Genomic DNA, 26,734 nt, shown 5'->3' on the forward strand with positions numbered 1-26,734 from the left:
ACACTGTTGAAAGAAGACACACTCATTGAGCTGGTCTATTTTATTTTCAAGGATTTTCAGGATGAAAAACAAAGGAAAAGGAGCAAGTCTTAGACTGAAGCACCCCCAGAAAACGGATTATGGCTGTCCATTTGGTGGGGTTCCCTGAAAACAGAGTGTGACTGCCTAAAATGGTCATGCATGTAAAAGACTATTTGTACATATGAGTGAACACGGCATTTGCAGCCCACAAATGCAGAAGACTGAAGCAGATCTGTCTTTCTTTCCTTGTTTCGGGGGGCGGAAGATGTGTGCTCAGGACGTATCACCCTCAGTCAGTTTTGTAATGCCACAGATGGCATGTTTCAAGGATGGTGGTCACTTTCTGTTTCTGGAATGCTTCTTCCTCAGATGGTTTCCATGGTTCCAAGGGTGATCCTGGACTCTGCCGTGTTTTTCTGTGCTGTGTCATGAGTGGAATTTCCTTTCAGTCCCACCCCCCCCCCACACCCCTCACTCCCCTCCCCCCGCCTCCCCTTTATTCTTTTGATGGTCCGTTGCCCTTCCTGCACTTTCTTATGCTGTTTTATTTTTTAGTTCAGTTGTTTGCCTTATATGTTTCTTTCATTTTATTATGTTTTTATGTGTTTATTTTGTTCAATTATTTTATTTCATTCTATATGAATGCTTTACACAAACATGAGACAGGCTCACAAGTCAGTGCCTGACCAGCAGCATTGGGTTTATTCAGAGGTCCGGTATCTGCTTCTTTTGTTCGTTTTCTTTCTTTTCTTTTTTTTTTTCTTTTTTTTTAAAGCAGGTGTGGTGTAGCATTTATGGATCAGTCTGATGCTGTGACACCTTGAAACTGAAACTGAAACCTATGCTCATTTGTTTTCTTCTATTGTTATGACTTGACACCTGACTGCAAAATGCACAAGAGAGAGGGAAATGAGTATTTCCACATATTAAGGGTTCTGTGTTCTGTATATATGTGGTGAACATGTGGAATTAAGTATTTCCACACATTATGGGTTCTGTCTTCCATATTTATGTGGTGAAAATGGGAAAATGATTATTTCCACATAATGAGGGTTATGTGTTCCATGTAAATTTATGTGTTGAAAATGTGTGATGTGTCAGAATGCTTCCAACATAGGTTAGGAAAAAGCTGTAAGAATTTATAATTTTCTGTCATCATTCATATCAGGTGTTTATTGGGTGTTGGGGACTTTAGTTCATACACTCTGTGACCTTTTTTTTATGATTGTCAAGTTCTTAATTTGGAGGGGTGTGTGTGTGTGTGGGGGGGGGGGGGGGGGGGGGCGTGCATGCGTGCGTTTTTTTCCATCAGCAAGTGTACTTGTTTGTGTCTGTGATAGTTTTGTGTCAATGCCAAACTGAATTATTGGAGTGAAAAGAAGCACCTCTACATTATGCAGCAAATTATCAGTGAAGGTATCCGACCTAATCATCATTAAGAGAAAAGAACCAGGAAAAGGGTGTGGAATGTTAAGAAACACTTTTGAATCACATAATTTTACCTTTTTCTTATCTGAATTTCACAGGTCAAATTCTTGGACAGACTTTGGTTCAAAAATTTGCAGCATTTACCAGTTGCCATTAGTGCATCCTGTCAAAAGCTATTTTGGATAAAAAAGAAAAATGATAATTTGCATGATTAATACATAGATATACTTATATTAACATATACTTTTCAGCACAGAAAACACCCGCTAAAACCAAACACAATGTCAGCAGCGTTACCATTTTGTACGGATGTCATGGTGAAAAAAAAAGTTTATTTCTGTTTTCAGATGGACATTAAGACATCTCGTATTGAAGGTCAGATTCCGATGGTGCGTGTTCGAAACCCGTGGGGCAACGAGTGTGAGTGGAAAGGAGCCTGGAGTGACTCGTAAGTCATTGGTTTGCTTTATTATGGGTTATATGTCATGATACATAATTTTATGTAGTATCAATTGTATTGTTTTGTGGGGTTGGGTTTTTTTTGTTTTGTTTTTTGTCACAGAAGATTTTCTCTCTGTGAAATTCTGGCTGCTCTCCCCAAGGAGAGTGTCTTGACACAGTGCAGCACCACACATTTTTTCTTCTTTTTTTTCAGGTGCATGTAAGTTTGTGCTCATAAACAAGATGAATTTCTGGTCATCTAATGGAGTTGTGAGCTAGTGACATGGGCTGTTATGTGTTTGAATGTGAAGTCAATATTGGCCTGACCGCCTGTGTTTCTTTCACATCATTGATGGCATCTTCTGTGAGTTTTACTTCTTCTTCATTCGTGTGCCGCAACTCCCACGTTCACTCCTATGTACACAAGTGGGTTTTTATGTGTATGACCGTTTTTGCCCTGCCATGTAGGCAGCCATACTCCTCCTTCTTCTTCTTCTTCTTCTGTGTTCGTGGGCTTCAACTCCCACGTTCACTCATATATACGCGAGTGGGCTTTTTACGTGTATGACCGTTTTTACCCCGCCATATAGGCAGCCATACTCCGCTTTCGGGGGTGTGCATGCTGGGTATGTTCTTGTTTCCATAACCCACCGAACGCTGACATGGATTACAGGATCTTTAACGTGCGTATTTGATCTTATGCTTGCGTATATACACGAAGGGGGTTCAGGCACTGGCAGGTCTGCACATATGTTGACCTGGGAGATCGGAAAAATCTCCACCCATCACCCACCAGGCACCGTCACCGTGATTTGAACCCAGGACCCTCAGATCGAAAGTCCAACACTTTAACCATTCGGCTATGGCACCCGTCAGCCATACTCCGTTTTCGGGGGTGCGATGCTGTGTTGTTCTTGTTTCTATAACCCACCAAATGCTGACATGGATTTCAAGATCTTTAACAGGAGTATTTGATCTTCTGCATGTGTATACACAAAGGGGGTTCAAGCAAAAGCAGGTCTGCACATATGTTCACCTAGGAGATTGGAAAAATCTCACCTTTTACCCACCAGGCGCCATTACCAAGATTTGAACCCAGGACCCTCAGATTGAAAGTCCAATACTTTAACCACTCAGCTATTGCACCCGTTGTGTGAGTTTTTCAAGCAAACACATTGCAGTCTTGCTCAAAGCACAGATTTTTTTTTTTTTTTTCAACATCTATAGCAAGATGTTACCCAACAGTTTTACAAATCTCATTGCCTAATTTGGTATAACTTTTTAGGTGTTTTTGTTGTTGTTGTTGTTGTTGCTTGAAAAAAAAGAAAAGCTAAATCATCCTTAGGTGAAAATCGGGGCAGAAAACTTGCAGTGCAAAATGAGTTAATTAAGGCTTCAAAAACCTGAAAATTTGGAAAAACATTACAGCCAGACTACTGGTACTAAATGGTGTGTCAGAAGATTATATTGGTTGAGATTCCTCACATGTTTGTTAGTCTATTGAAATAGAGTTAACCCCTTGACTGCTGAAACTTGGTGACAGGAATTAGTGAGGCGTCAATTTTATCTGCATTTCCTACTGTTTGTGTATACTTTCAGTGATGTCAATTGGTGTTGCTGAACAAAGGGAATGATTATAATCCCAAGGGGAAGAAATCCAAATGAAGAAAGGTGGCTGACATCCTGACCTGTATCAGTGTAGGATCAGTCTCTTTTTTTGTCTTTTTTTTAATAAAGTAAATCGACAGCCCTTCACTGACATCCTGACCTGTATCAGTGTAGGATCAGTCTTATTTAACGCAAATCGACAGCCCTTCACTGACATCCTGACCTGTATCAGTGTAGGATCAGTCTTATTTTTTAACGCAAATCGACAGCCCTTCACTGACATCCTGACCTGTATCAGTGTAGGATCAGTCTTATTTTTTTAATGCAAATCGACAGCCCTTCACTGACATCCTGACCTGTATCAGTGTAGGATCAGTCTTATTTTTTTAACGCAAATCGACAGCCCTTCACTGACATCCTGACCTGTATCAGTGTAGGATCAGTCTTTTTTTTTTAACGCAAATCGACAGCCCTTCACTGACATCCTGACCTGTATCAGTGTAGGATCAGTCTTATTTTTTTAACGCAAATCGACAGCCCTTCACTGACATCCTGACCTGTATCAGTGTAGGATCAGTCTTATTTTTTTAACGCAAATCGACAGCCCTTCACTGACATCCTGACCTGTATCAGTGTAGGATCAGTCTTATTTTTTTTAACGCAAATCGACAGCCCTTCACTGACATCCTGACCTGTATCAGTGTAGGATCAGTCTTATTTTTTAACACAAATCGACAGCCCTTCACTGACATCCTGACCTGTATCAGTGTAGGATCAGTCTTATTTAAAAAAAAAAAAATCAACAGCCCTTCACTGACATCCTGACCTGTATCAGTGTAGGATCAGTCTTATTTTTTTAACACAAATTGACAGCCCTTCACTGACATCCTGACCTGTATCAGTGTAGGATCAGTCTTATTTTTTAACGCAAATCGACAGCCCTTCACTGACATCCTGACCTGTATCAGTGTAGGATCAGTCTTATTTTTTTAACGCAAATCGACAGCCCTTCACTGACATCCTGACCTGTATCAGTGTAGGATCAGTCTTATTTTTTTAACGCAAATCGACAGCCCTTCACTGACACCCTGACCTGTATCAGTGTAGGATCAGTCTTTTTTTTTTTTTTAAAGTAAATCGACAGCTCTTCACTGAATCGACAGCCCTTCACTGACATCCTGACCTTTATCAGTGTAGGATCAGTCTTTTTTTTTTTTTTTTTTAAAGCAAATTGACAGCCCTTCACTGACATCCTGACCTGTATCAGTGTAGGATCAGTCTTATTTTTTAAAGTAAATCGACAGCCCTTCACTGACATCCTGATCTGTATCAGTGTAGGATCAGTCTTATTTTTTTAAGTAATTCGACAGCCCTTCACTGACATCCTGACCTGTATCAGTGTAGGATCAGTCTTATTTTTTAAAGTAAATCGACAGCTCTTCACTGACATCCTGACCTGTATCAGTGTAGGATCAGTCTTATTTTTTTAAGTAATTCGACAGCCCTTCACTGACATCCTGACCTGTATCAGTGTAGGATCAGTCTTATTTTTTAAAGTAATTCGACAGCCCTTCACTGACAAGAATACCCTTCAGCAGCAGGTAAAAGATTAAACCCTGTTCTGATTTTTATTTTTGTTTTTTTTTGTGTGTGTGTTTTTTTTATGACAATACCTTGTTATTTCTGTTATGATATGACTGGAGCTGGCTGTTACTGTCTGTTGCCATGGTTCCAGGTCTCAAGAGTGGTCGCTGATTTCTGATGACGAGAAGGAAGAGCTGGGTCTGAAGAAAGATGACGATGGAGAGTTCTGGTGAGCTGACGGTTTGATAGAAAGAGAGGGAAGAAAAGGGAGAACTGTTGATGTATACTAACATTCAAGATTGTGAATCATGGTTACTTTAGACTGACAAGAAGAGTTAACTAGAAAAAAACAACAACAGAATTATGGTGCTTTTTATTGTTTACTGGTTTGGGTAATTCTGGGAAGAAAGAAAAAGAAAATAGCTGCAGGTTCATGACAAGCATTTGTTGGTGAATGTTGATGTTTCTATTTGTGTGACGTGTGTTTTCTTTTTCTGTTTTTTTCAGTATTTTTTAAATGGTTTGTGATGTATATTATAACAATAATCCAATATATGTCTGTACACACACACACACACACACACACACACACACACACACACACACACACACACACACACACACACACACACACACACACACACACACACACACACACACACACACACACACACACACACACCCCTTCCCTGTCCCCCAGCCCCTAAACACTGATCTCACTCTAACCACGCATCACCTTCTGCATGTGTCGACACACAAAGGGGGTTCAGGCACAAACAAGTATGCACATCTGTTGACCTGAGAGATCGGAAAAATCTCCACCCTTTACTGTGACTGACAAGGATTCAAACCAGGACTGGCGGAAAATGGCGGAAGGAGAGGATTGGGCCCCGCCTTCGATGCTGAGCCCTAGACACAGTGGATATGAATTCACTGCCTTGATTGTTATAAATGGCAATGGTACCTATAACCTTATCCTTAATTTGAACCTGTAACCACACAAACTGGTGATTGAAAACAGATTGTATCGTGTGTTGAGGATGTCATTCAAGGATTGTAGACATACTATACCATGTGTTCAGGATGTCGTTCAAGTTTCAGTTTTAGTTTCAGTTTCCCAAGGAGGCATCACTGCGTTTGGACAAATCCATATAGGCCACACTACATCTGTGAAGCAAATGCCTGACCAGCAGCATTACCCAACTTGCTGAGTCAGGCCTTGAATGCATGCATATATATTTGTGCACCTATCAGAGTGGATTTCTTCCTCAGAAGTTTGCCACAGGACAACACTCTCGTTGTTATGGGTTCTTTTTCAATGCGCTAAGTGTACGCTGCACACAGGACCTCGGTTTATCGTCTTATCTAATTGACTAGACACTCAGTTTGATTTTCCAGTCAAACTTGGGAGAAAGGGCGCGAGCAGGATTTGAACCCAAACCCTCACAGACTTTGTATTGGCAGAGGAGCGTCTTAACCATTCTGTCATCTTCCTCTTCATGGAAGGATTGTAGACATACCATGATATGTCTTCAGGATGTCGTTCAAGGACTTCACGGCAGAGTTCCAGAAGCTGGAGATCTGTAACCTGGGCCCCGACTCCCTGGACGACCTTGATGTCAGCAACAAGAAGCGCTGGGAGATGCACAAGGAGCATGGCGGATGGGTCCGCCGCGTCAACGCTGGGGGCTGCCGCAACTACCTGGGTCAGTGGGGGACAGCATGGGACATGACTCACAATTCTAAACGTTTTTTTTGTTCAAGTAAAAAAATGATAACGGATGTTGTAATATCGAAGGTACTTCAAGATGATGAGTTTTTATTCAAGGATTCATATTCTAGGCATGAGCCTGTTCTTCCAGTCTGCCAGGGGGGACAGCATGGGACACAATGCAGAACTCAAAATGTTTGTTTTTTTTCAAGTAAAAAATATTAGCAGATGGTGTAATATCAGACGGGCGCAATAGCCGAGTGGTTAAAGCGTTGGACTGTCAATCTGAGGGTCTCGGGTTCGAATCACGGTGACGGCGTCTGGTGGGTAAAGGGTGGAGATTTTTCCGATCTCCCAGGTCAACATATGTGCAGACCTGCTAGTGCCTGAACCCCCTTCGTGTGTATATGCAAGCAAAAGTTCAAATACGCACGTTAAGGATCCTGTAATCCATGTCAGCGTTCGGTGGGTTATGGAAACAAGAACATACCAAGCATGCACACCCCCGAAAACGGAGTATGGCTGCCTACATGGCGGGGCAAAAACGGTCATACACGTAAAAGCCCACTCGTGGGCATATGAGTGAACGCAGAAGAAGAAGAAGAAGGTGTAATATCAAAGGTACTTCAAGAATATGGGTTTTATGTCAAGTATTTTTTTTGTAATCTGGGGATGATAAATAAAGCAGAATGGCTGGCATCCTTAGCATGGCCTGGTGTTATTTGCCATAAGGAGGTAAATGGTTAGGATAATGTGTCATGAAATGTGTTTTGTAGGTTTATCTTATAGGTTTTTTTTTCTGTGTGTATGTGAGTTTTGTGTTGATGCTGTTGAGCATTTGTATGGTTTAACAGTCCTGATATGGCCCTGTGCGGTTGGCTGGACTATAGGCGACCATTAACAATGTCAGGGATTCAGATTGTAGGTGTGAGCCTGTTCTTCCAATCCGCCATCACTAATCTGTGTCTACTACAAAGACTGTTTACATGAATGGAGGAGTAGTGAGAAGGAAAATCAGCAGTACTGCTTAGACACTGACTGACTTTGGCCCTTCGCCCTCACTCACACACACATACACATGCATGCACGCACACACAGTCTCTCTCTCTCTCTCTCTCTCTCTCTAGATTGGAAGACTGGGCGATGCCTAAAATCTTTATCCTTGAGTAATAAAGTTTTTGAATCTTGAATCTTGAATCTCTCTATTTTTTTCTCTCTCTCACTCTCACGTTTTCACTCCCACTCACTCACTTACACTGTCTCTGCAGTTTTATTGATCATCTCTTCTTTTTATTGAAGATATTAGATAGGTACATTGTGTATCTTTGCTTGCTATATTTTGTTGTGGTTCTCCATATTTTTTTCCTTATTATCTTGTTTTAGAGGCAACAGCCTTCAGATAGCCTTACTCGTCAGCGAGGCTCTAAGAACCATGATTTGGTTTGACCTTCTGTTGTTGTTTTTTTGTTGTTTTTTGTTTTTTGCAGAGACGTTCTGGACGAACCCTCAGTACCGCATGACGCTGACGGATCCAGATGATGATGACGACGAAGACCTGTGCACGGCCATTGTAGCAGTGCTGCAGAAGGACAGACGTAAGAAGAGGAAGGAGGGCCTGGACCTTCTCACCATTGGCTACGTCATTTACAAAGTCAGTGTCCACTCTTTGGGTTTGTTTTTTCAGTGGAGGGGTGTGTGTGTGTGTGTGTGGGGGGGGGGGGGGGGGGGTGTCCCCAATCATTTGCCATCAAAATGAAGAAACAATGAGGCCAGGAGAACAAATGATTGACAGATAGTAAAGAGTGGTAACTCTCTCCATTTTCTGTGTGGTGGTGACAAATTGATTGTTCAGTCAATTGATGTTCCACTGACTGATCTTGAATTGACTGAAGTAATGTTGCTGTTGATCTTGAATTGATTGAAGTAACATTGCTGTTGATCTTTAACTGACTGAAGTAACATTGCTGTTGATCGTGAACTGAGTGAAATAATGTTGCTGTTGATCATGACTTGTGATGTAACGTTGATCATGAACTGAGTGATGTAACATTGCTGTTGATCATGAACTGAGTGATGTAACGTTGATCTGAACTGAGTTGTGTAATGCTGCTGTTGATCATGAACTGAGTGATGTAATGTTGCTGTTGATCTTGAACTGAGTGAAGTAATGTTGCTGTTGACCTTGAACTGACTGAAGTAATGTTGCTACTGACCATGAACTTAGTGAAATAATGTTGCTGTTGACCTTGAACTGAATGAAGTAATGTTGCTGTTGACCATGAATTGAGTGAAGTAATGTTGCTGTTGACCTTGAACTGAGTGAAGTAATGTTGCAGTGAAGTAATGTTGCTGTTGAATATGAATTGAGTGAAGTAATGTTGCTGTTGACTTTGAACTGTGTGAAGTAAGGTTGCTGTTGACCTTGAAGTGAGTGAAGTAACGTTGCCGTTGATCATGAACTGGCTGAAGTAACTTTGCTGTTGACTATGAATTGAGTGAAGTAATGCTGCTGTTGACCTTGAACTGAGTGAAGTAATGTTCTGTAGACCTTGAACTGAGTGAAGTAATGTTGCTGTTGACCTTGAACTGAGTGAAATGACATTGCTGTTGACCTTGAACTGAGTGAAGTAATGTTGCAGTGAAGTAATGTTGCTGTTGACCTTGAAGTAATGTTGCTGTTGACCTTGAACTGAGTGAAGTAACATTGCTGTTGACCTTGAACTGAGTGAAGTAACGTTGCTGTACGTTGCTGTTGACCATGAACTGAGTGAAGTAACGTTGCTGTACGGTGGTGACCAGGTGGAGGAGGGCCAGACAGGGCCTCTGGACCTGAAGTTCTTCAAGTACAACGCCTCCGTGGCCAAGTCCCCCACCTTCATCAACATGCGCGAGGTGTGCGGCCGCCACAAGCTGGAACCAGGCACCTACTGCATCATCCCCTCCACCTTCGAACCCCAGCAGGAGGGAGACTTCCTCGTCAGGATCTTCTCCGAGAAAGCCAACACTTCTGGGTGAGTGAAGAAGGATGGAGGTGGGGTGGGGTGGTGGAGGGGGGAGGGGGGGGCGGATTGAAGGGGGGAAAGAAAGGCTTGTGTGAGTGTGCACACACATCTGTGGGTGAACACCGGTTCAGAGAATGTGGCCCATTGGTTATTTTGTTTTATTTAGATAATTTGCCATTTCCAAATCTTTCATTTCATTATGATTATTTTAATGTATTTTCTTTCCAGAGAAATGGACGAGCAGACATCCTATGTGGACGATGGGGTAAGTAGAAACTGTTTTTTATTTTGTGGTCTGTCAGTGCACAACCTATGGTTGGCACCATTAAATTGTCAACATTCTCACATTTTTGTTCAGTAGAAACTGAGACTCTGATCTGAGACTTTTCTTTTCAGGAACCGCAAACAGTTTACATCACTTGAGCAGCATGTTTTATGAGCACAGCTAATTGAGATTTCTCACATTCTTCAATTTCATTTCTCTCACTCTCTTCATATGTAATAAATATCTGACTCTCACTTTTACTTAGAAGGATCAAAATGTATTTCTTCTTGGTAAAGATGTAGAAACATGCTTTGCTTTTGCAGAATAAAAGATAGTTTTGCTTCTTTTGTAAACAGCGAATGTGTAGAAAGGTTTGTACACACCGTAGAGTTCTATAAGAATGTGACAGCATTCCCGCAGTTTGGCTTTTTGCATCTGTATTTGCGAAAGACCTACACAGCACTCTGTAGGCATATCAAAACATATAGTGTTGATTCAACTTGATATCTCTGATGTATTTTTATGTATCACAACACCATTCAAGAATTTACACAAGGCTTTACGATGTTACCTCTGTTTTGGGTTGCCTGACAGATATTTACAATAGTGTGCAGTGTAACTGCAAACTCTTGTCCAACTGTTTTGTGTATGATTGTGGTCAAGCACACATTTTTTGTATAAAGTATGTCATGCTCCTTTTACACAGACTTTTCAAGTGCACCCATCTTTTTAATCACTCACACTCATTTGTTTTGTTTTGTTTTTTTCCCCTACAACCATGTGTGTGATGTAATTGTTGTTTTTTTTGTCAGCACTCTTTTGTTGGTTGGTTCGAGACTTGTCCTGTGTGTGTTGTTATTTTTGTCGCCTATTCCTTATGGTGGTCCTGTTGTCTTTCTGAACGCAGGCATGAAGCCTGTTTGCTGAAAGATTTGCACAGTATATATAATTTTTGGAGTGCTGGATTTTATTCTCCCACATGTGTGTGTTGTTACGACACAGAAGATCATTGTATGTGTTACACTGAGTGTGTTTGTGTACAGGTCTGTGTGTATATCCCTCACTGTCTTGTAGCATCCAGTCTGTGTCTCCATGCCCATGTCTGCACAGTGTTTGGCTTGTCTGTGGCTGGACCAAAAAAATTTAAAAAAAGAGAGAGAGATAAATAGATAAGCCCACCCACATAAAGGAAAACAACAGCAACAACAAACAGCTCAACACTTTGGACAGTTTACAAGAGGCTTAGCAACACTTGGCTGTTAACTGGCTATGCGATAGATGAATTGATTGATGATGAATGAGAGGTAAGGAATCCAGAGGTAAGGAACCCAGACCTGGTCTGGAAAGGATGAAAGAGGCAGATATCTCCACTTCAGCATTGGTTGAAGTAGCACATGAACCTACTTAAAGCGTAAGATGTTTCCTTTTTGCCCAGCAGTCATTGTGTCTGCATCTGCTGTGTTGTGCAATGAGATTATTTGACCCATGTTCCAGTTGCAATTTCTGTCACAAATGCAAACCCTGGACCTGTTAGTCATAGTGTGGCTGGTGTCCTAATTCCTCTGCAATAGATCATACATGGTTTTACCTGTTCATTAACTACTTCAGTGCCATTATCACCACATTGAATCAAGAGATGGAAGAAAATTAAAACTGAGAAAAAATAAGTGTTTTGCTGAATGTTTTTATATGGACTGACCTCCAAAATCCCCTCAAAAGAAGAGTTTGTTACTGAATGTTTTATTTTTTCCCCCACAAAAATGAACAGTGTCTGCCACTGAATATATATTTAGTACATACATGGTTCACACCCCTGTCATGCAGTACTCCCTCACATACCTCCTCCCTCCTCGCACACCACAAGTAGCAAATTCTCCCTTCTCCATATACACACGGCTGCTTTTGGTTTGGTTTTTTGTCACGTGGCGAATACCCCATCTTTTTTGTTTTCTTCTTCCTGTGCTTGTGTAAAACTAGCGCCGACGTCGTTACCAGCCTTCCCCCCAGCCGGGAGCTCCCATCACCCCGAGAGTAAGTGGCGCTTTGATGGTCTGCAGCCTGTGTTGTGTTCATTACGTCCTTCCAGCTCTGCTACCTTTGTGTGTTTATCTGGTCTGCAGCCCAAAATGTCTTGTTTTGGTTTTCTTTATTATGTACGGACTACTGTTAATCTTTTCGTTGTTGTAAACCTTATGCGTTTTTTTTTTTCATCACCTGATGTTTGGGACAGGCTGCGATGCTGTTATCATGTGAAAAGTGACTTTTGTATGACCTGGTTGGAATGTTTTGTTGTCTGGTGTGTGTATTGTAATTATGTAGGCTTTGTGTTTGTTTGATACAGCATGAACAGATGAGCATGGCTGTTTTTTCTTCTTTTAAAAATTTTTTTTTTAGATAACATTCTGTACCTTTGAAGTAACTAAGTACAAGGAAGAGAACAAAATTATAATTCGCGTTCAGATGTTCAGGCAGTTTTTTTTTTTTTTTTAATTTTTTTTAATGGAACTTTACAAAACCAGAAATGTCAGGCTTCACTTGAAATAACAAATTTCCAGGATCTGTTTGGCCTGTGAAAGAAATGTATCAGTTTTTGATTTACAGCTGACGAAGGGTCTTTGTCATATTTAATCAGTTGACTGCAGCTGCTGAGTACATTTGTCAGTGAAGGCTGTCAACTCACTGTGATTAGACAGAGCCTAAAGGTCAGGATGTCCGTCACCATTATTTCTTTGGAGTCGGCAGATCAGAAAGAATATTTCATGGCCTGACTGATTTAGTGTTTGAGGTAGGAGCAAGAGAGAAGGAACACGCTTTTTTCCTGTTCATACTTGGCCCGTCCACAAATACTGGAGTTAAGGATCAAGATTGGTGATGAATCGAATGCCCATCTCATGTCAGCTGTTTAGTTTGACTGCTGATCTTAAATGTAATAAAAGTAACAGACACATACTTTACTGTACAACAAAGAGGATCCTGGTTGGTACGTTCCTGTGTTTGATGCATGGCTGGCATGAATCTGTTTGGCTTAGAATATGTATATTTTTTCTCCTCAAGTATAAATGTTATTTCTGATATCAGAGAAAGTGTACATGATTCTGCCTATCTCTTCCTCTTTTCGTTTTCTTTTTTTTTTTTCCTTTATTAAACTGTGGACCAGAAGAGAAATGGACCATAATCTGTGTGATTTTTTTTTCCCATGCATGGTGATGCCAATTTAAGAACAGTTTTATCATCCAGATATATGTTGAACTGCATTCTGAATATTCAGTTCTACAGTTATTCTCTTTTTGCATGAAGGTTCACTTTGGCATTCATACACAGGTACACGCATGTGTGCACATGCATGTGCATGCACATGCACACACACACACACACACACACAAAACCACACATATGCAAACACACGCACACGCACGCACGCACACGCACACACACACACACACACACACACACACACATACACACACACACACATACACAAAACCACACATATGCAAACACACAAACACACACACACACACACACACACACACACACACACACACACACCCCATTGTCTATAAGCTTGTTAATCTGCATGGTTACATCACCAGTTGTTGTTTTTCACCAATTAACTTTCTTCACTCTGTTTTGTACACCATGTGTTGGGCTGGACACTACAGGTTTATGAAGTGCACATCACTTGTTGACCATTGCATCTTATTCCCCACTGGTTCAAATGCATCCATGTTTTCAGGCTTCATAAAAACACAAGGTCTGAGACTGTTCTTTGATTTTTATGTGAAAATGTGTTTCTATCTTCTTATGTTATCATGCTTGTCTTTCCTGCATTGTGCCTTTTGAATAAGGTAGAATTTACTTCTTTTTTTTTTGTTCTTTTTTTTTGGGAAAATGTGTTTATATCTTCTTAGAATGTTTGTATTGCTAGCATTTATCATTTTTTATGTCTTTTAAATGAGGTAAAACTATTTTTTGTGAAATGAGCGTTCACCTTGCTCAAGGATGAGTGAATGAAATACAGACAGATGAGTTTTTGAGAAGTAATGCAGAATGCTTCGTTTATTGCTGTTATGCTTTGGTTGCAGGTGTTTTCAAGGTATCAAATAATCTGCCAGTTATGTACGCAGAAAAGAATGTGCATTATACTGTGGTACCCTTAGGAGATATATTTTCAGTGGGTTTCTGATTTTTAGAATCGGAGATCATACTTAATGCTCTCCCTTTCTTGTTTTCTCAGCCTGTCTGTTTGTTGCTCTTTCTCTTTTCTTTTTCTTTCTCTCTATTTCGTTGTTTGTCAGTCTCTGCCCTTCTTCCCTTTTCTCTCCAAGTTCCAGTCTCAGTTTCTACCTGACATGCTTGTACATAGGGGTTGGTAGGGGAATAGCTTTGAACTCCACTACATTTGACCCATTCACGAGTTCTGTTTGATCTACCTGGCTTTGATCTCTCTTCTTCTTCTTCTGCGTTCACTCGTATGCACACGAGTGGGTTTTTACGTCTATGACCATTTTTACCCCGCCATGTAGGCAGCCATATTCCGTTTTCGGGGGTGTGCATGCTGGGTATGTTCTTGTTTCCATAACCCACCGAACGCTGACATGGATTACAGGATCTTTAACATGCGTATTTGATCTTCTGCTTGCATATACACATGAAGGGGGTTCAGGCACTAGCAGGTCTGCACATATGTTGAACTGGGAGATCGTAAAAATCTCCACCCTTTACCCACCAGGCGCCGTCACCGTGATTCGAACCCGGGACCCTCAGATTGACAGTCCAACGCTTTAACCACTCGGCTATTGCGCCTGTCCCTGGCTTTGATCAAGTTTGGTAAATTGAATCTGTGGCTTAGTTCACAAACTACAGCCAGTAAACATTTTGAAGCAGTGACCTGTAAGAAATCTGCCCTTGGCTGTCACACTTAGCAGTGAGGAGGGTCAAAATTACAGAGATTGTTTTTCTTCTTCTTCTTCTTTGTTCGTGGGCTGCAACTCCCATGTTCACTCGTATGTACACGAGTGGGCTTTTATGTGTATGGCCGTTTTTACCCCGCCATGTAGGCAGCCATACTCCGCTTTCGGGGGTGTGCATGCTGGGTATGTACTTGTTTCCATGACCCACCGAATGCTGACATGGATTACAGGATCTTTAATGTGCATATTTGATCTTTTGCTTGTGTTTACACACGAAGGGGGTTCAGGCACTAGCAGGTCTGCACATATGTTGACCTGGGAGATCGGAAAAATCTCCACCCTTTACCCACCAGGTGCCGTCACCGAGATTCGAACCCGGGACCCTCAGATTGAAAGTCCAGCGCTTTAACCACTCGGCTGTTGCGCCCATCACAGAGATTGTTTTTAGGTTCTTTTTTTTTGTTTGTTTGTTTAGTTTTGTTTCGGTTTTGTTTTGTTTTGTTTTTTACTGCTTTATATTTTGTTTTTTGTCTTTAAATTTTTTTTTATACATTTAGGATGAATTTCACAGAGAGAGAAAAGAGAGTTTAAGAGGGAAAGCACATGAGTGAAGACAAATGAGTAACAACAGTGTACTGAGTGTGTGTGATTGAGAGCTGTGTTGATGGGTTTGCTGGCCATGGTGTTCTTACTGTTTGGGTGAGACATTCTCATCTGAGTGGAGCAGACATGCCTTTCGATGGGTGAGACATTCTCATCTGAGTGGAGCAGACATGCATTTTGAAGCTCTGAAATTAATTAACGAAACAGTACAAACCTTGTGCAGTGTGTCAGTGACATCATGCTGTCAGCAGCACTGGATTGCACATCTCAGTGTGGTGGATTTGTGGTGGTATTTGTATGTGTGTGTGTGTGTGTGTGCGCGTGCGCGCACACATGTCTGTCTGTCTGTCTGTGTTCATCTTATTCTGATGTTAATGTGGACAAAGGTGACTGGTGATTTATGAAGAACCTGACCAGACATACGGATGTGACAGTGGTAGTGGCCTGTGGAATTTTATTCGTACAGGGGTGTAGCTTGTCATGACCATGACACAATCACCGCTTGTTTTTATTAATTTTCTGGTTTTCAGATCTCATCTTTAATCATTTGTCATTTCAGTTCTGAAAATTTTGTTGTCATTTCTATTTTCTGGAAGTTTATCAGCAGACCAGGAACAGTATATGAAAGTGTTGTCATTGCTTTTATTTTCCAAGTGTTCATGAACAGACCAGGAATAGTACGTGAACATTTTGTTGTCGTTTTTATCTCCCAAGTCTTTATTAGTAGACCAGGAATAGTATATAAACATTTTGTTGTCGTTTTTATTTTCTAAGTCTTTTTTTAACAGACCAGGAATAGTACATGAACATTTTGCTGTCATCGTTTTTATTTTCCAAGTCTTTATCAGCAGACCAGGAATAACAGCGTATGAAGTCTGTGTGGAGCATGCTGCAGCCTTTATGGTGTTGTCTGCTTTGTGTTTACGGTGGGTTGTGGGCTATCAAACGGGTGTCTCGCCTGAGGAGGCCCAGGAGGAAGTGACCCCCATACATGTGGCCCCTGTCGCGTCTGTGCCTCCTCACCTGCATGGGGGCGCTGTTGCTCAGGCGATGTCGCGGAAGGTATTTGCTGACCCTGTGGTAACTGGCGTTCCACCCCCTCCCGACCGCTGGAGTTTGATGCGAAATGCTGCTGAAGGGTTGCTGCTTCAGCCCATGTTCCTGCCCGTGTTTGATTTTTAACGACCTGGAAGTGATCGATTGGAATGACCTGGAAGTGATTGCGCCTTTGCCTGTGTGTCTTTTGACTTTTGTCCTGTCCTTTGTCGTTGTTGTTGTTGTTGTTGTTGTTAGTTTGATTTTCCCTGTTTGTACATGTACGCACACATGAAAACACACAAGCATGCACATTCACACACACACACACACACACACACACACACACACACACACACACACACACACACATTAACATTAATGTTGGTTTGGCTTCTTTGGTTTCCTGTGTGTTTGTTTTTTAACTTCTGTTTATTTTTTGGACATCATATTCATACCCACTCATACATGTGGCACTCAGTACACATACACACGCATGCATGCACCAGCACACACACGCACACTAACATTCAAGTTATGTGTGCATATTTGGTTTCCCTTGTTGTTTGATTTTTTTAACTTTTGTTTGTTTTTTTTCCTGTATGCAGTTTGCGAGTGAGAGGAAGCTATTGGAAGCGACTTGAGATGTAACATTGTGTGTGTAAGTGAGAGAGAGAGAGGGTTGGGGAGAGAAAAAGAATTGTGTGTGTTTGTGTATGGGGAGCATATATTTGTATACCCATGGGGGTACGCCTCCATGTCTTTAAACTTTATCTGTTTGTTTACACTTGTGTAAGTGTTTGATTTGCCGTTGGTGTGGTTGATCAATCGTTAACTATATAAACCCTGTTCTTGTAATGTGCATGAAAAACAAAAGAAAGTGCCCCAGCTAAGTTTTCCCCTATATTATCTGGAGAGTATAAATAGTATGATAATAAAGCTGAAGGGAAATTATTTTTCAAAGGTAAGAGGAAATGATAACAAGGTTAATGAAAAAGTGGAAAGGAAAGTAATAAGAGGAAATGATAACAAGGTTAACGAAAAAGTGCAAAAGAAAGTAATAAGAGGAAATGATAACAAGGTTAACGAAAAAGTGCAAAAGAAAGTAATAAGAGGAAATGATAACAAGGTTAACGAAAAAGCGGAAACAAAAGTTGTTGTTTTTTAAAAGGGAAAAATAAAAAGGTTAACGAAAAAGTGGAAACAAAAGAGAATGATAACAAGGTTAACGAAAAGGCAGGAAACAAAAGGGAATGATAACAACGTTAACGAAAAAGTGGAAACGAAAGTAATAAGAGGAAATGATAACAAGGTTAACGAAAAAATGGAAACAAAAGTTGTTGTTTTTTAAAGGGAAAATAAAAAGGTTAACGAAAAAGTGGAAACAAAAGGGAATGATAACAAGGTTAACAAAAAGGCGGGAAACAAAAGTAATAAGAGGAAATACTAACAAAGTTAACGAAAACAGCGGGAAAAAAGTACACAATATGAATCAAGAGACCATACAGGAAAGTAGGAAACTATGCCTGTTTTTGGCTGTAGTGCCTGTCTTTGGTCAGAGACCAGAGTCGGAACACGTTATAAAATACAGTCATTTACACAAAAAGCTGCCTTCCTGGGTAGAGCTGACTGACAGATGGGAGGAGGAGAAAATTTCTGGTGTGGGATTCAGTCCGATACCCCCAGATTCAAAATAGTACAAAATGTAATGGAAAACATGAGGCATGGTGGAACACAAGAAAGCATAGAATTGGAATCACCGCTGAACTTAACCTCTAGGCTGGTGCTGACGAGTAAGTTCACCAGTGAAGAGCTGTCACCTCATTGAGACAATACAGAGCTTTCAGGTCAGGACTGCAGTCACCATGACAGGAGGGATGAATGACAATACAAAGTGGAGAGACGGGTAAAAGATATGGACTTGATTCCGGAACAGAAAATTAAAGAACCAAATCATTAAGACTAGCAGGGGGTTTGGGGGGGACGGATGTTGGGTGGATGGGACAAGTGGAGAATAGAGAAACACTCAAACAAAACAAAACTGGAGAGATATTTGGGTGGGGATGCAGAGAGAGAAGTTAATTGTTTGATCCTCTAGAAACAGTTTGGTTTTTGTTTTTTTCAGGAAAGTGTGTGTGCGTGCGTATACATGCTGAAGTGTTTATTTGGGTGTGCTTACTCACTTGACACAGTTGATATGTGTGTGGCTGTGATGTTTGTGTGGTTTTGTTGTGTTCCTGTGTCTGTGTGCATGTACATATGTACATGAACATGGATGCATGCTGATTCGGCTTTAATCAAGCAATTAAGAGTTGGAATTCATGTGTGGGTTATCTGCTGTTTAATGTTTGATCAGTTTTTGTTTGTTTGTTTTCAAATCTTAACACTGGGTATTTTATGTGGTTGTCATGGAGTAAGGGACGTAACTGCCTTTTGCAATGCAAATGAGATCTTCCAGATTTTTTCTACAAAGTACGGAACTGATGAAGCGAAGTATGGTACTTATGGAACAATAAATGTCTGTACGTTTGATGGTGTGCATCTGTCTACATCCACACAAGCATTACACATCCACAAGCATACATGCATGCATTGTGAATGAAATGGTGTTGATATATGATATTTTGTTTTGTTTTCATTTTCCATTTTTTTCTTTTTGTTTTATTCATTTAGCTGGTTTACTTCGATTTTTTTTAAAATTGTGTTTCATGAGAGTATTTTAAAGTGTTTTGTTTCTCTTTAAAGGTCGTCTTCATTACACAAATCTCTGCCTGATTGATATCACTATTATACTATAGTCACTCATCTTGTATGTTATTTTTTTTTTTAGAAAAATGTCTTGGATGCAAAATACTGAAATACACCTTTTTGTGTGCACAATGGTTGTCTTCTTGTATGCTTTTAGAAGAAGAATTTTTTAATACATTTCTTAGCATCAATAAACTGACCATGTTTTTTTCAAAACAAATTAATGTGAGAAATGTTAAAAAAAATTTTTTTTTTTTTTTTTAATGGTTATGTTGTTTCTTCTCTGTGTGTGCATTTTAGGTGGCATCAGGATTGCGAGTAAGTGCCGTGTCCAGTGGTATCAGTACTGTCAGTGTTTTGAGGTGGTTTCCACTGCTTCCCTATGTACTCTTCTCTCGTGAGGTTTTCCTGTGCCAGCGTTTTGACTTGCAGTGGTTCATTTGTCTGTCTTTGAACTGCGTGCCTCCCATCCTGGACTAATGGCATGCATGACTATCACAGGTCAAGGTCTGGTCAAAGGTCAAGGTCATGTTGTAGGCATGTGGTTTGGATAACAAGGTTTGGATTGATTTTTTTTTTTTTTTTTTTTTTTTGCGATTGATGTGTTTTGAGGTTTTTCTGAAGTGCTGTGATCATCAGGCCTGATACATGCCTTGATTTGATTTTTGGGTTTGTGAGGAGTGTAAAAGTTTTTTGTTCTGTTTCTTTTATTTCATTCCCCCTTTTTTTGTTGTTGCTGTTGTTGTTTGTTTTTAGATCAGAGATTGTTTTAAAACCATCTCTGATCTCTTGCCATTATGCATTCACATTATCCAGGATATGAAAATGTACTTGTCTGTTTTCAGTTTGGTCATTAAAAATAGACTTATGTGTTTGCTATTTGAGCATTCTGATAATGGCTGTATTTCATTGTTATAAATTATGAACGATGTCTGAACAAAGGAGAAGAAGATAACTGTTCCTTATTCTTTTTTCCACCCTTTTATGTGATTTATATATGCATTTGTTTATTCAATTATTTGATGATCTTTAGCAGTTGGAGAGACACAGAGAGTGAATTTGGTTGATTGTCCAACTGTTAAAGATCCTGGTTTTGTTCTCGAAAACCCCACCGGCCCACCCCCCCAACCTAGTAGATGAGTGCAAAACACTGTGTACCCCATCAGTGCAGCTGCACCGCAGTTTCAGTGGACCTGCCCTACTACAGATGACTGCAATATTGAAGCCTTACATCATACACAAAATGTACACATCATCAAAGACACACTCCAGTCCCTTTGAAAACACAGGCAGACAAATGTAGAGGCTAAAGCCAACAAGCTAAAAGCACTGAGTGATAATACAACTGGTTGAGAAAGTGAAACTGAATGAGCCCGCTGCTCTACAAAAATATCAGTATTTGGGCCCAGAGATGCAACCATGTGTTACAGATAAATCAATGTTAGGCTGTGAACATGTGAGAGAGAGAGAGAGAGAGAGAGAGACAAGACAAGACAAGGCAAAACAAAATTCTTTATTTCGAGGATAATAGATAAGCACTGGTGTGCTATTTTACATCCAGTCCCCACCCTGAAGAGAGAGAGAGAGAGCATACATGTGTGTGTGTGCGTATGTGTGTGTGTGTTACTTTTATCTCATATGCTTGTGTAAGTTTAATGTTCTTTGCTATTTTATGTTTTCTGTTCAAACCTTGTTGCTTTATGTGACATTTTACAATGCTTCAGTCTTGTTGTTTTCTTTACGTATTCCATGCCTTCTTTCATTTTGTATCAGTTTTTGGTTGCTGTTGTTCTTGTGCTTTTTTTTTTTTTTTTTTTCTTTAATAAATTTACCGTGTTGTTTGTCTGGCATGTGTGCCTTTTTTTGTTTGGCGATCTTACGTTTATTTGTTTAAGTGGCCTTTATACTGATTATTTTGGCTAATCTGTGCATGTGTTCTTTATTGTTTTGAAGTCTTGCATTTGAAAATGGATGGTTTTTTTTTTTTGTTTTTTTGTTTTTTTTTTGTCATTTTTTTTTCTGATTTATGCATTTTAGACTTTTTGTTTTACTGTTCATACTTTTTGATGTGAGCATTGCTTGTTTTCCAATCTGTGCTTTTGGATGTTGTGAGCACTATTGCTCTGCATACTGATTTGTTGCTCAGGGTCCGTCAGAGGAACCAGATCCTGATAAGGAACCGTCCCAGGAGGTAGACATGTTGCTGTGTCAGAGACGTTTTGCTTGTAACTCTGGAGGGTGTAGCTGTTGCCATGGAGGGCGTGTAACATTGAGGGGGAATAACACCCTACTCGTGTGGATTTTGTTTACAAAAACGTAGCATCTATTTATTGATCATGATTTGTGTCAACTTTTTAATTATAGTTTTAATGTTAAGATGACTCATTTCTTGTAATCAAACTTTTTCACAGACTCTCTTTTTTTCTTCTTGTTGAATGCAGTGGCCAATGTCATTTAGATATAAGATGAAAACTTCAGCTGTAATCAGCTCTCAATGAAACAAAGAATCAAGTTTAGGTTGATTGATGTATACATTTATTTTGATATGAAATATTTTTTACTGACAATACATGGGTAGAAACTGAAGATGCAAAATCTAGTTGGAGGTATTCTTTACAGAAGATTTTTATGATGAATATGATATGAGTTAACCAAGAAGTAGTTATCATAAAAAATCATGTTTATAAAGAGAGAATGATTAGTAAATTGATGTTTGAACTGTCATCTCACAAATGACTTTAAAGCAAAGGTGTATCATAATGTTAAATGTTAGCAGAAAATTTTTAACAGCCTGTTCAAATATGAATTTAAAAGCAGACTGCATAAAAAAAAAAACAACGTGAAAGCTATATTTCTCTTTCTCTTTTTCTTAAACATAAAAAAAACCCCAAACTATATTTCTCCTCTTTTTTTCTTAAATGTTCAGCATGTCTTCCCAGTAACATTGTATTTCTTCAAGAGCTGTTTTACCTTTGATTATAAAATGCGTGAATGATTAAACATATCAGTATTGTATTAAAAAAATATTTCAAACCTTGTTTGTGAACATTGTGCTTATAGTATGAGCCTTTCTGCAAATATTTCTTCCGTGTTGTTTTTTCATGCAGGAGATAGTCCAGTGTGACTTAGTGGAAACTGGTCATTTGTTGTCAAAGAAGAAAAAAAAAGATGGAGAAGAAATTTGATAGTCAAGTATCTCAGTCCCCCTTTTTGTCTTATAGAATTATGGCCTTAGTGTTCGGCTGGGCGATAAACAGCATGATTTGTTTTGATTTGTCTTATAGAATTAGGTTTGTGTGTGTGTTCATTTTTGCAAGATTTAGGTTTTCTGAAGATTTTTTTTTTTCCAGTGAGGGATTTGCATGTTTCTTTCAGAGTTGCTATGTGGAGCTAAAGTTCCTGGGTTGCTCTCTTGAGTTTGATCCACGGTGGACCATTTAGTAGTTTATTTAGTTTCAGTTTTTATGTTGTTTGCATTTCCATGTTTGCAGTTGTAAGACCCTGGTTCTGTTTGACATTTTTGCGTGACTATGCAGATATGCTTTTATATTATTATTATTATCATTATTAGTAGTATCTTTTTAAAATATTTTATGCTTTTATATTATTATTATTATCATTATTATTGTTATCTTTTTTAAATATTTTGTTTTTGCATAGAGTGTCATCTTGGTGGAGCCAACACCTTAGAATGATTGATTTATTCTAGAATCTTGAAAATGACCAGCAGATTATCGTACTTGCAAAGTGGAATCATATTTAGATGAAAAAGAGTTTAAGGGCTCGTTGATTTTTCATTCTGTTCTTTCTTTTTTAATTTTATTATTTTTTTCTCACACTGTTTCATGAATGTTTTGTTCATGTACTGTTCCATGTTTGGGAGTGTAAAAATTGTTCTCAACCCCTCTTTCGCATCACATGCAGTTGTATATTTGGATATCTTTAAACTGATTACTTCTCTCATGTATCATTCTTCTCTCTCATATGCTGTCATTTTCAAGTTAATACAACGCAGCTCTTCTACAATACAGTGTAGTTCTCCTGGATCAGTGAGCATTCTTTTAAAAATTCTTATTGCTTTGTCATTCAGGTTTTCATGTTTATGGTTAATTTTGTTATGGCATCCAATGACTAGAGTTCTGCTTGAACATATGTCTAGACTTTTTTTTTCTTTTTTTGGAAAAAAAATTTGATTAATTAAACAGTGGGTATGTCTTATAGTTTTGAGTACATTATACATATCCTGACAAATAATGTTGTCCTGACAAATAATGTCTTTTATTCAGGAAGTAAATACTTGCTACATTAAAAATATAAATTAAAAAAAAACACCTGCAGATATTGGTATTTTGAGTCATCTTCATGTACATCAGAGAGATGAGGTTCATCCTGGAACATAATATACTCTCTTATTTTTCTCCTAATCCCTGTGTTTAGAAAGAAGAGATGATAGTGAGCATTTGTTGGAGATTTGAAATGGGTGGGTTTTGCAGTGGTACTTAACGTTTCCTCTGTGTGTATCTAACACAGCAGTCTCATATTATATCATGGACTGACTTTTTCATTCAGTGTGTCTGTCTGCTCTGTACTGAGCTGTTTGTTTACCAGAAAGTGTTGATTATTTTATCTGCTTTGTTTCTTGATTATATATGAATAAATAAAATTTTTAAAAAAGGGAGGGGAGATGATAGGAAGATGAATTGAAAGTGTCTTCTTGCCCCTTTAATTATTAGAGTTCTGTGTTTCATTTTTGCTGCACACAGACACACAGGCACGCGCACACACGCACAGACACACAGACACACACACACACACACAGACACAGACACACGCACACACGCACGCACACATGCACGCACGCACACACGCGCACGCACACACACACACACACACACACACACACACACTCTTTTAGATAGCACAATGCATCTAGAAATACTGAGATTGAAGTAGATATCATGGCATAGTTCTAAAGATGACAACAAAGAGAACAGGCCATGATTGCTGACAAAAAAAACAAACAAAGTGCATAATCACATATATTTTTCGGTGCATAATCGTGTATATATATACTATGTCATTTTATTTGCTGTGATTTGCATGCCATGCTAACAGAACCTAAATGAAGTGCCTCCAACAGCTGTTACCAAAATCAGAAAAAAAACAACCTTGGTTGTCAAGAATGTTTGAATTGACCGGGTGGGGGTGGAGGGTGGGGGGAGGTTGTTTTTTTGTGAGAGGGGGGGGGGGGGTGTCTTTTCTCAAAGGTGTGTAACGTAAAACATTTACCTCTGTTCGTTTTATAAGGGAAAAGATAGGGATGAGAAGATCAGAGAATAATAGGGGAAGTGGTTACACTTACATTGTTGATGCATCTTTTATATATATATATATATATATATATATATATATATATATATATATATATATATATATATCTGTGTGAATTGAGTAAGGTATGCAGTTCACTTCAGTTGCTGATAATTGCACATTACACTGCATTTCATTTCATTATTTTGTTATTGATTCAGTACCGGTACATTGTTGTTGCCAGATCAAACTTTAGAACCTGTTTGTATCGTGTATGGAGAATGTTTCTTCTTTTTTTGGGGGGAGAAAAGTCCCATTTTTCCTGTATTTTGTGAGATAAGATCTGTTGAAAATGTGTTGGGACAGACCATCCTGCATTATTTCCCCTTGTATCTTCTTCCCTCAGTCCCAAGGATTCGAAACTTGTTGATAAAGATCAGAGATGCCAAGGTCTACCATTTTGAATGCATTCTTCTTCCCAGTTTGAAACTTGTTGATAAAGATCAGAGATGCCAAGGTCTGCCATTTTGAATGCATTCTTCTTCCCAGTCGGAAACTTGTTGATAAAGATCAGAGATGCCAAGGTCTACCATTTTGAATGCATTCTTCTTCCCAGTTTGAAACTTGTTGATAAAGATCAGAGATGCCAAGGTCTGCCATTTTGAATGTATGATTTTCCCTTGTTTGTGCTTTGATGTCCCCATGTCTTTGACCAAGAGTCACAGTGGAAAACTACATAACTAACATACCATGCTGCTGCATTTATACATGTCATTCAGCTGGGCTGGGTTTGGTAAGCAGTCTTATTAGCGCAAGATTTGCATAGCGTTCAGAATTTTCTCAGCGCTAATTAGTTTGCGTGTTGCGTTAAGAATTTCCCCAAGTCTACTCTGATTGCAAAGACTTGGAAGAATTTTGATAATATGTCATGACTTTTTTTTTTTTTTTAAATTTCAGATGTGAGATTGACATGGTTTTGTGTTTAACTCCTTGAATAATTCTCTTGCATCAAAAAATGTCTCATTAAAATGGTTTTCATTTTTCTAGATATACATAAAATGCAAAGAAAAGAACCTAACTTATACAGTGTTTCCACTTGTGTAATTTGTAAGAAAAACAATATATTTTCTGCTTTTTTCTGCATAAATATGACAATGAAGCCTGCCGAATCTGTAAACTCTTCAGGGTTGATTGGATTAACTGAGTTGATTATTCTCTTCTTTTTTTGTCCTGCTGAAATGGACTACAAGCAAAAACACCAAGTGTCAAAACGCTCAACAAACTTAGCCCTGCTGGGATTGCTTATCACAACCCAGCCGCAGGTCATTCAGAATTCTGCAACAACGACAATGACAACCTGTTTTCCTGAAGAATGACCACCCCCCCCCCTTCCCCTACCCATACCCCCACCCCACCACCCCTTCTCAGCTTGTGATGAAGGAGAGGGGTGATCTCATGCCTGACTGAATAAACGTTGGTTGTTCGCTGTGCAGGAGAGGCCGGAGCCTACAGAGGAGGAGCAGGAGCAGGAGTCGAGCCTGAAGCAGAACTTCAGGAAGATCGCAGGAGAAGACATGGAGATTGATGCCTTCGAGCTGCAGGAGATCCTCAACGCTGTCTTCCAGAAAGGTAAAGGGTGTTTTACTTGGGGGGGGATGGGGTGTGGGGGGTGGGAGTAATTTGGAATAGCTAGGTGTTGTTACATGTATGCATGCACACAAGCACGCACACATGCTCAAACTTAAACATACACACTTGCACTCACATATACACACACACACACATGTGCACATGCACTCTCTCTCTCTCTCTCTCTCTCTCTCTCTCTCTCTCTCTCTCCTCTCTTTCACACACACATGCACACATATATGCACAACATATTTTTGACACCTATACATACACGCATGTAGACATACACATAAACACATGCACACTCACACACTCTCTCCCTTTCTCTTTCTCACACACACACACACACACACACACACACACACACACACTACACCATCAAGTTCTTTTCAATTTGAAGTAACTGTAGAGTGTGTAGTGCTACATGGTTGAGTCG

The 26,734-nt window shown here is 39.5% G+C and overlaps 1 protein-coding gene across 1 annotated transcript in view; it reads left to right on the forward strand.

The window, feature by feature from the left end:
- Positions 1 to 26,734, forward strand: part of LOC143295891 (calpain-9-like) — a 106,023-nt gene that overhangs the window by 56,919 nt on the left and 22,370 nt on the right. Inside the window, 10 exon segments of the mRNA XM_076607565.1 lie at positions 1,797 to 1,897; positions 5,234 to 5,311; positions 6,619 to 6,788; positions 8,281 to 8,444; positions 9,593 to 9,804; positions 10,024 to 10,060; positions 12,038 to 12,091; positions 16,504 to 16,638; positions 19,660 to 19,677; positions 26,163 to 26,298. Coding sequence (XP_076463680.1) covers positions 1,797 to 1,897; positions 5,234 to 5,311; positions 6,619 to 6,788; positions 8,281 to 8,444; positions 9,593 to 9,804; positions 10,024 to 10,060; positions 12,038 to 12,091; positions 16,504 to 16,638; positions 19,660 to 19,677; positions 26,163 to 26,298 — 1,105 coding nt within the window.

This window comes from Babylonia areolata, chromosome 21, assembly GCF_041734735.1.
Source record: "Babylonia areolata isolate BAREFJ2019XMU chromosome 21, ASM4173473v1, whole genome shotgun sequence".
Lineage (NCBI taxonomy): Eukaryota > Metazoa > Mollusca > Gastropoda > Neogastropoda > Buccinidae > Babylonia > Babylonia areolata.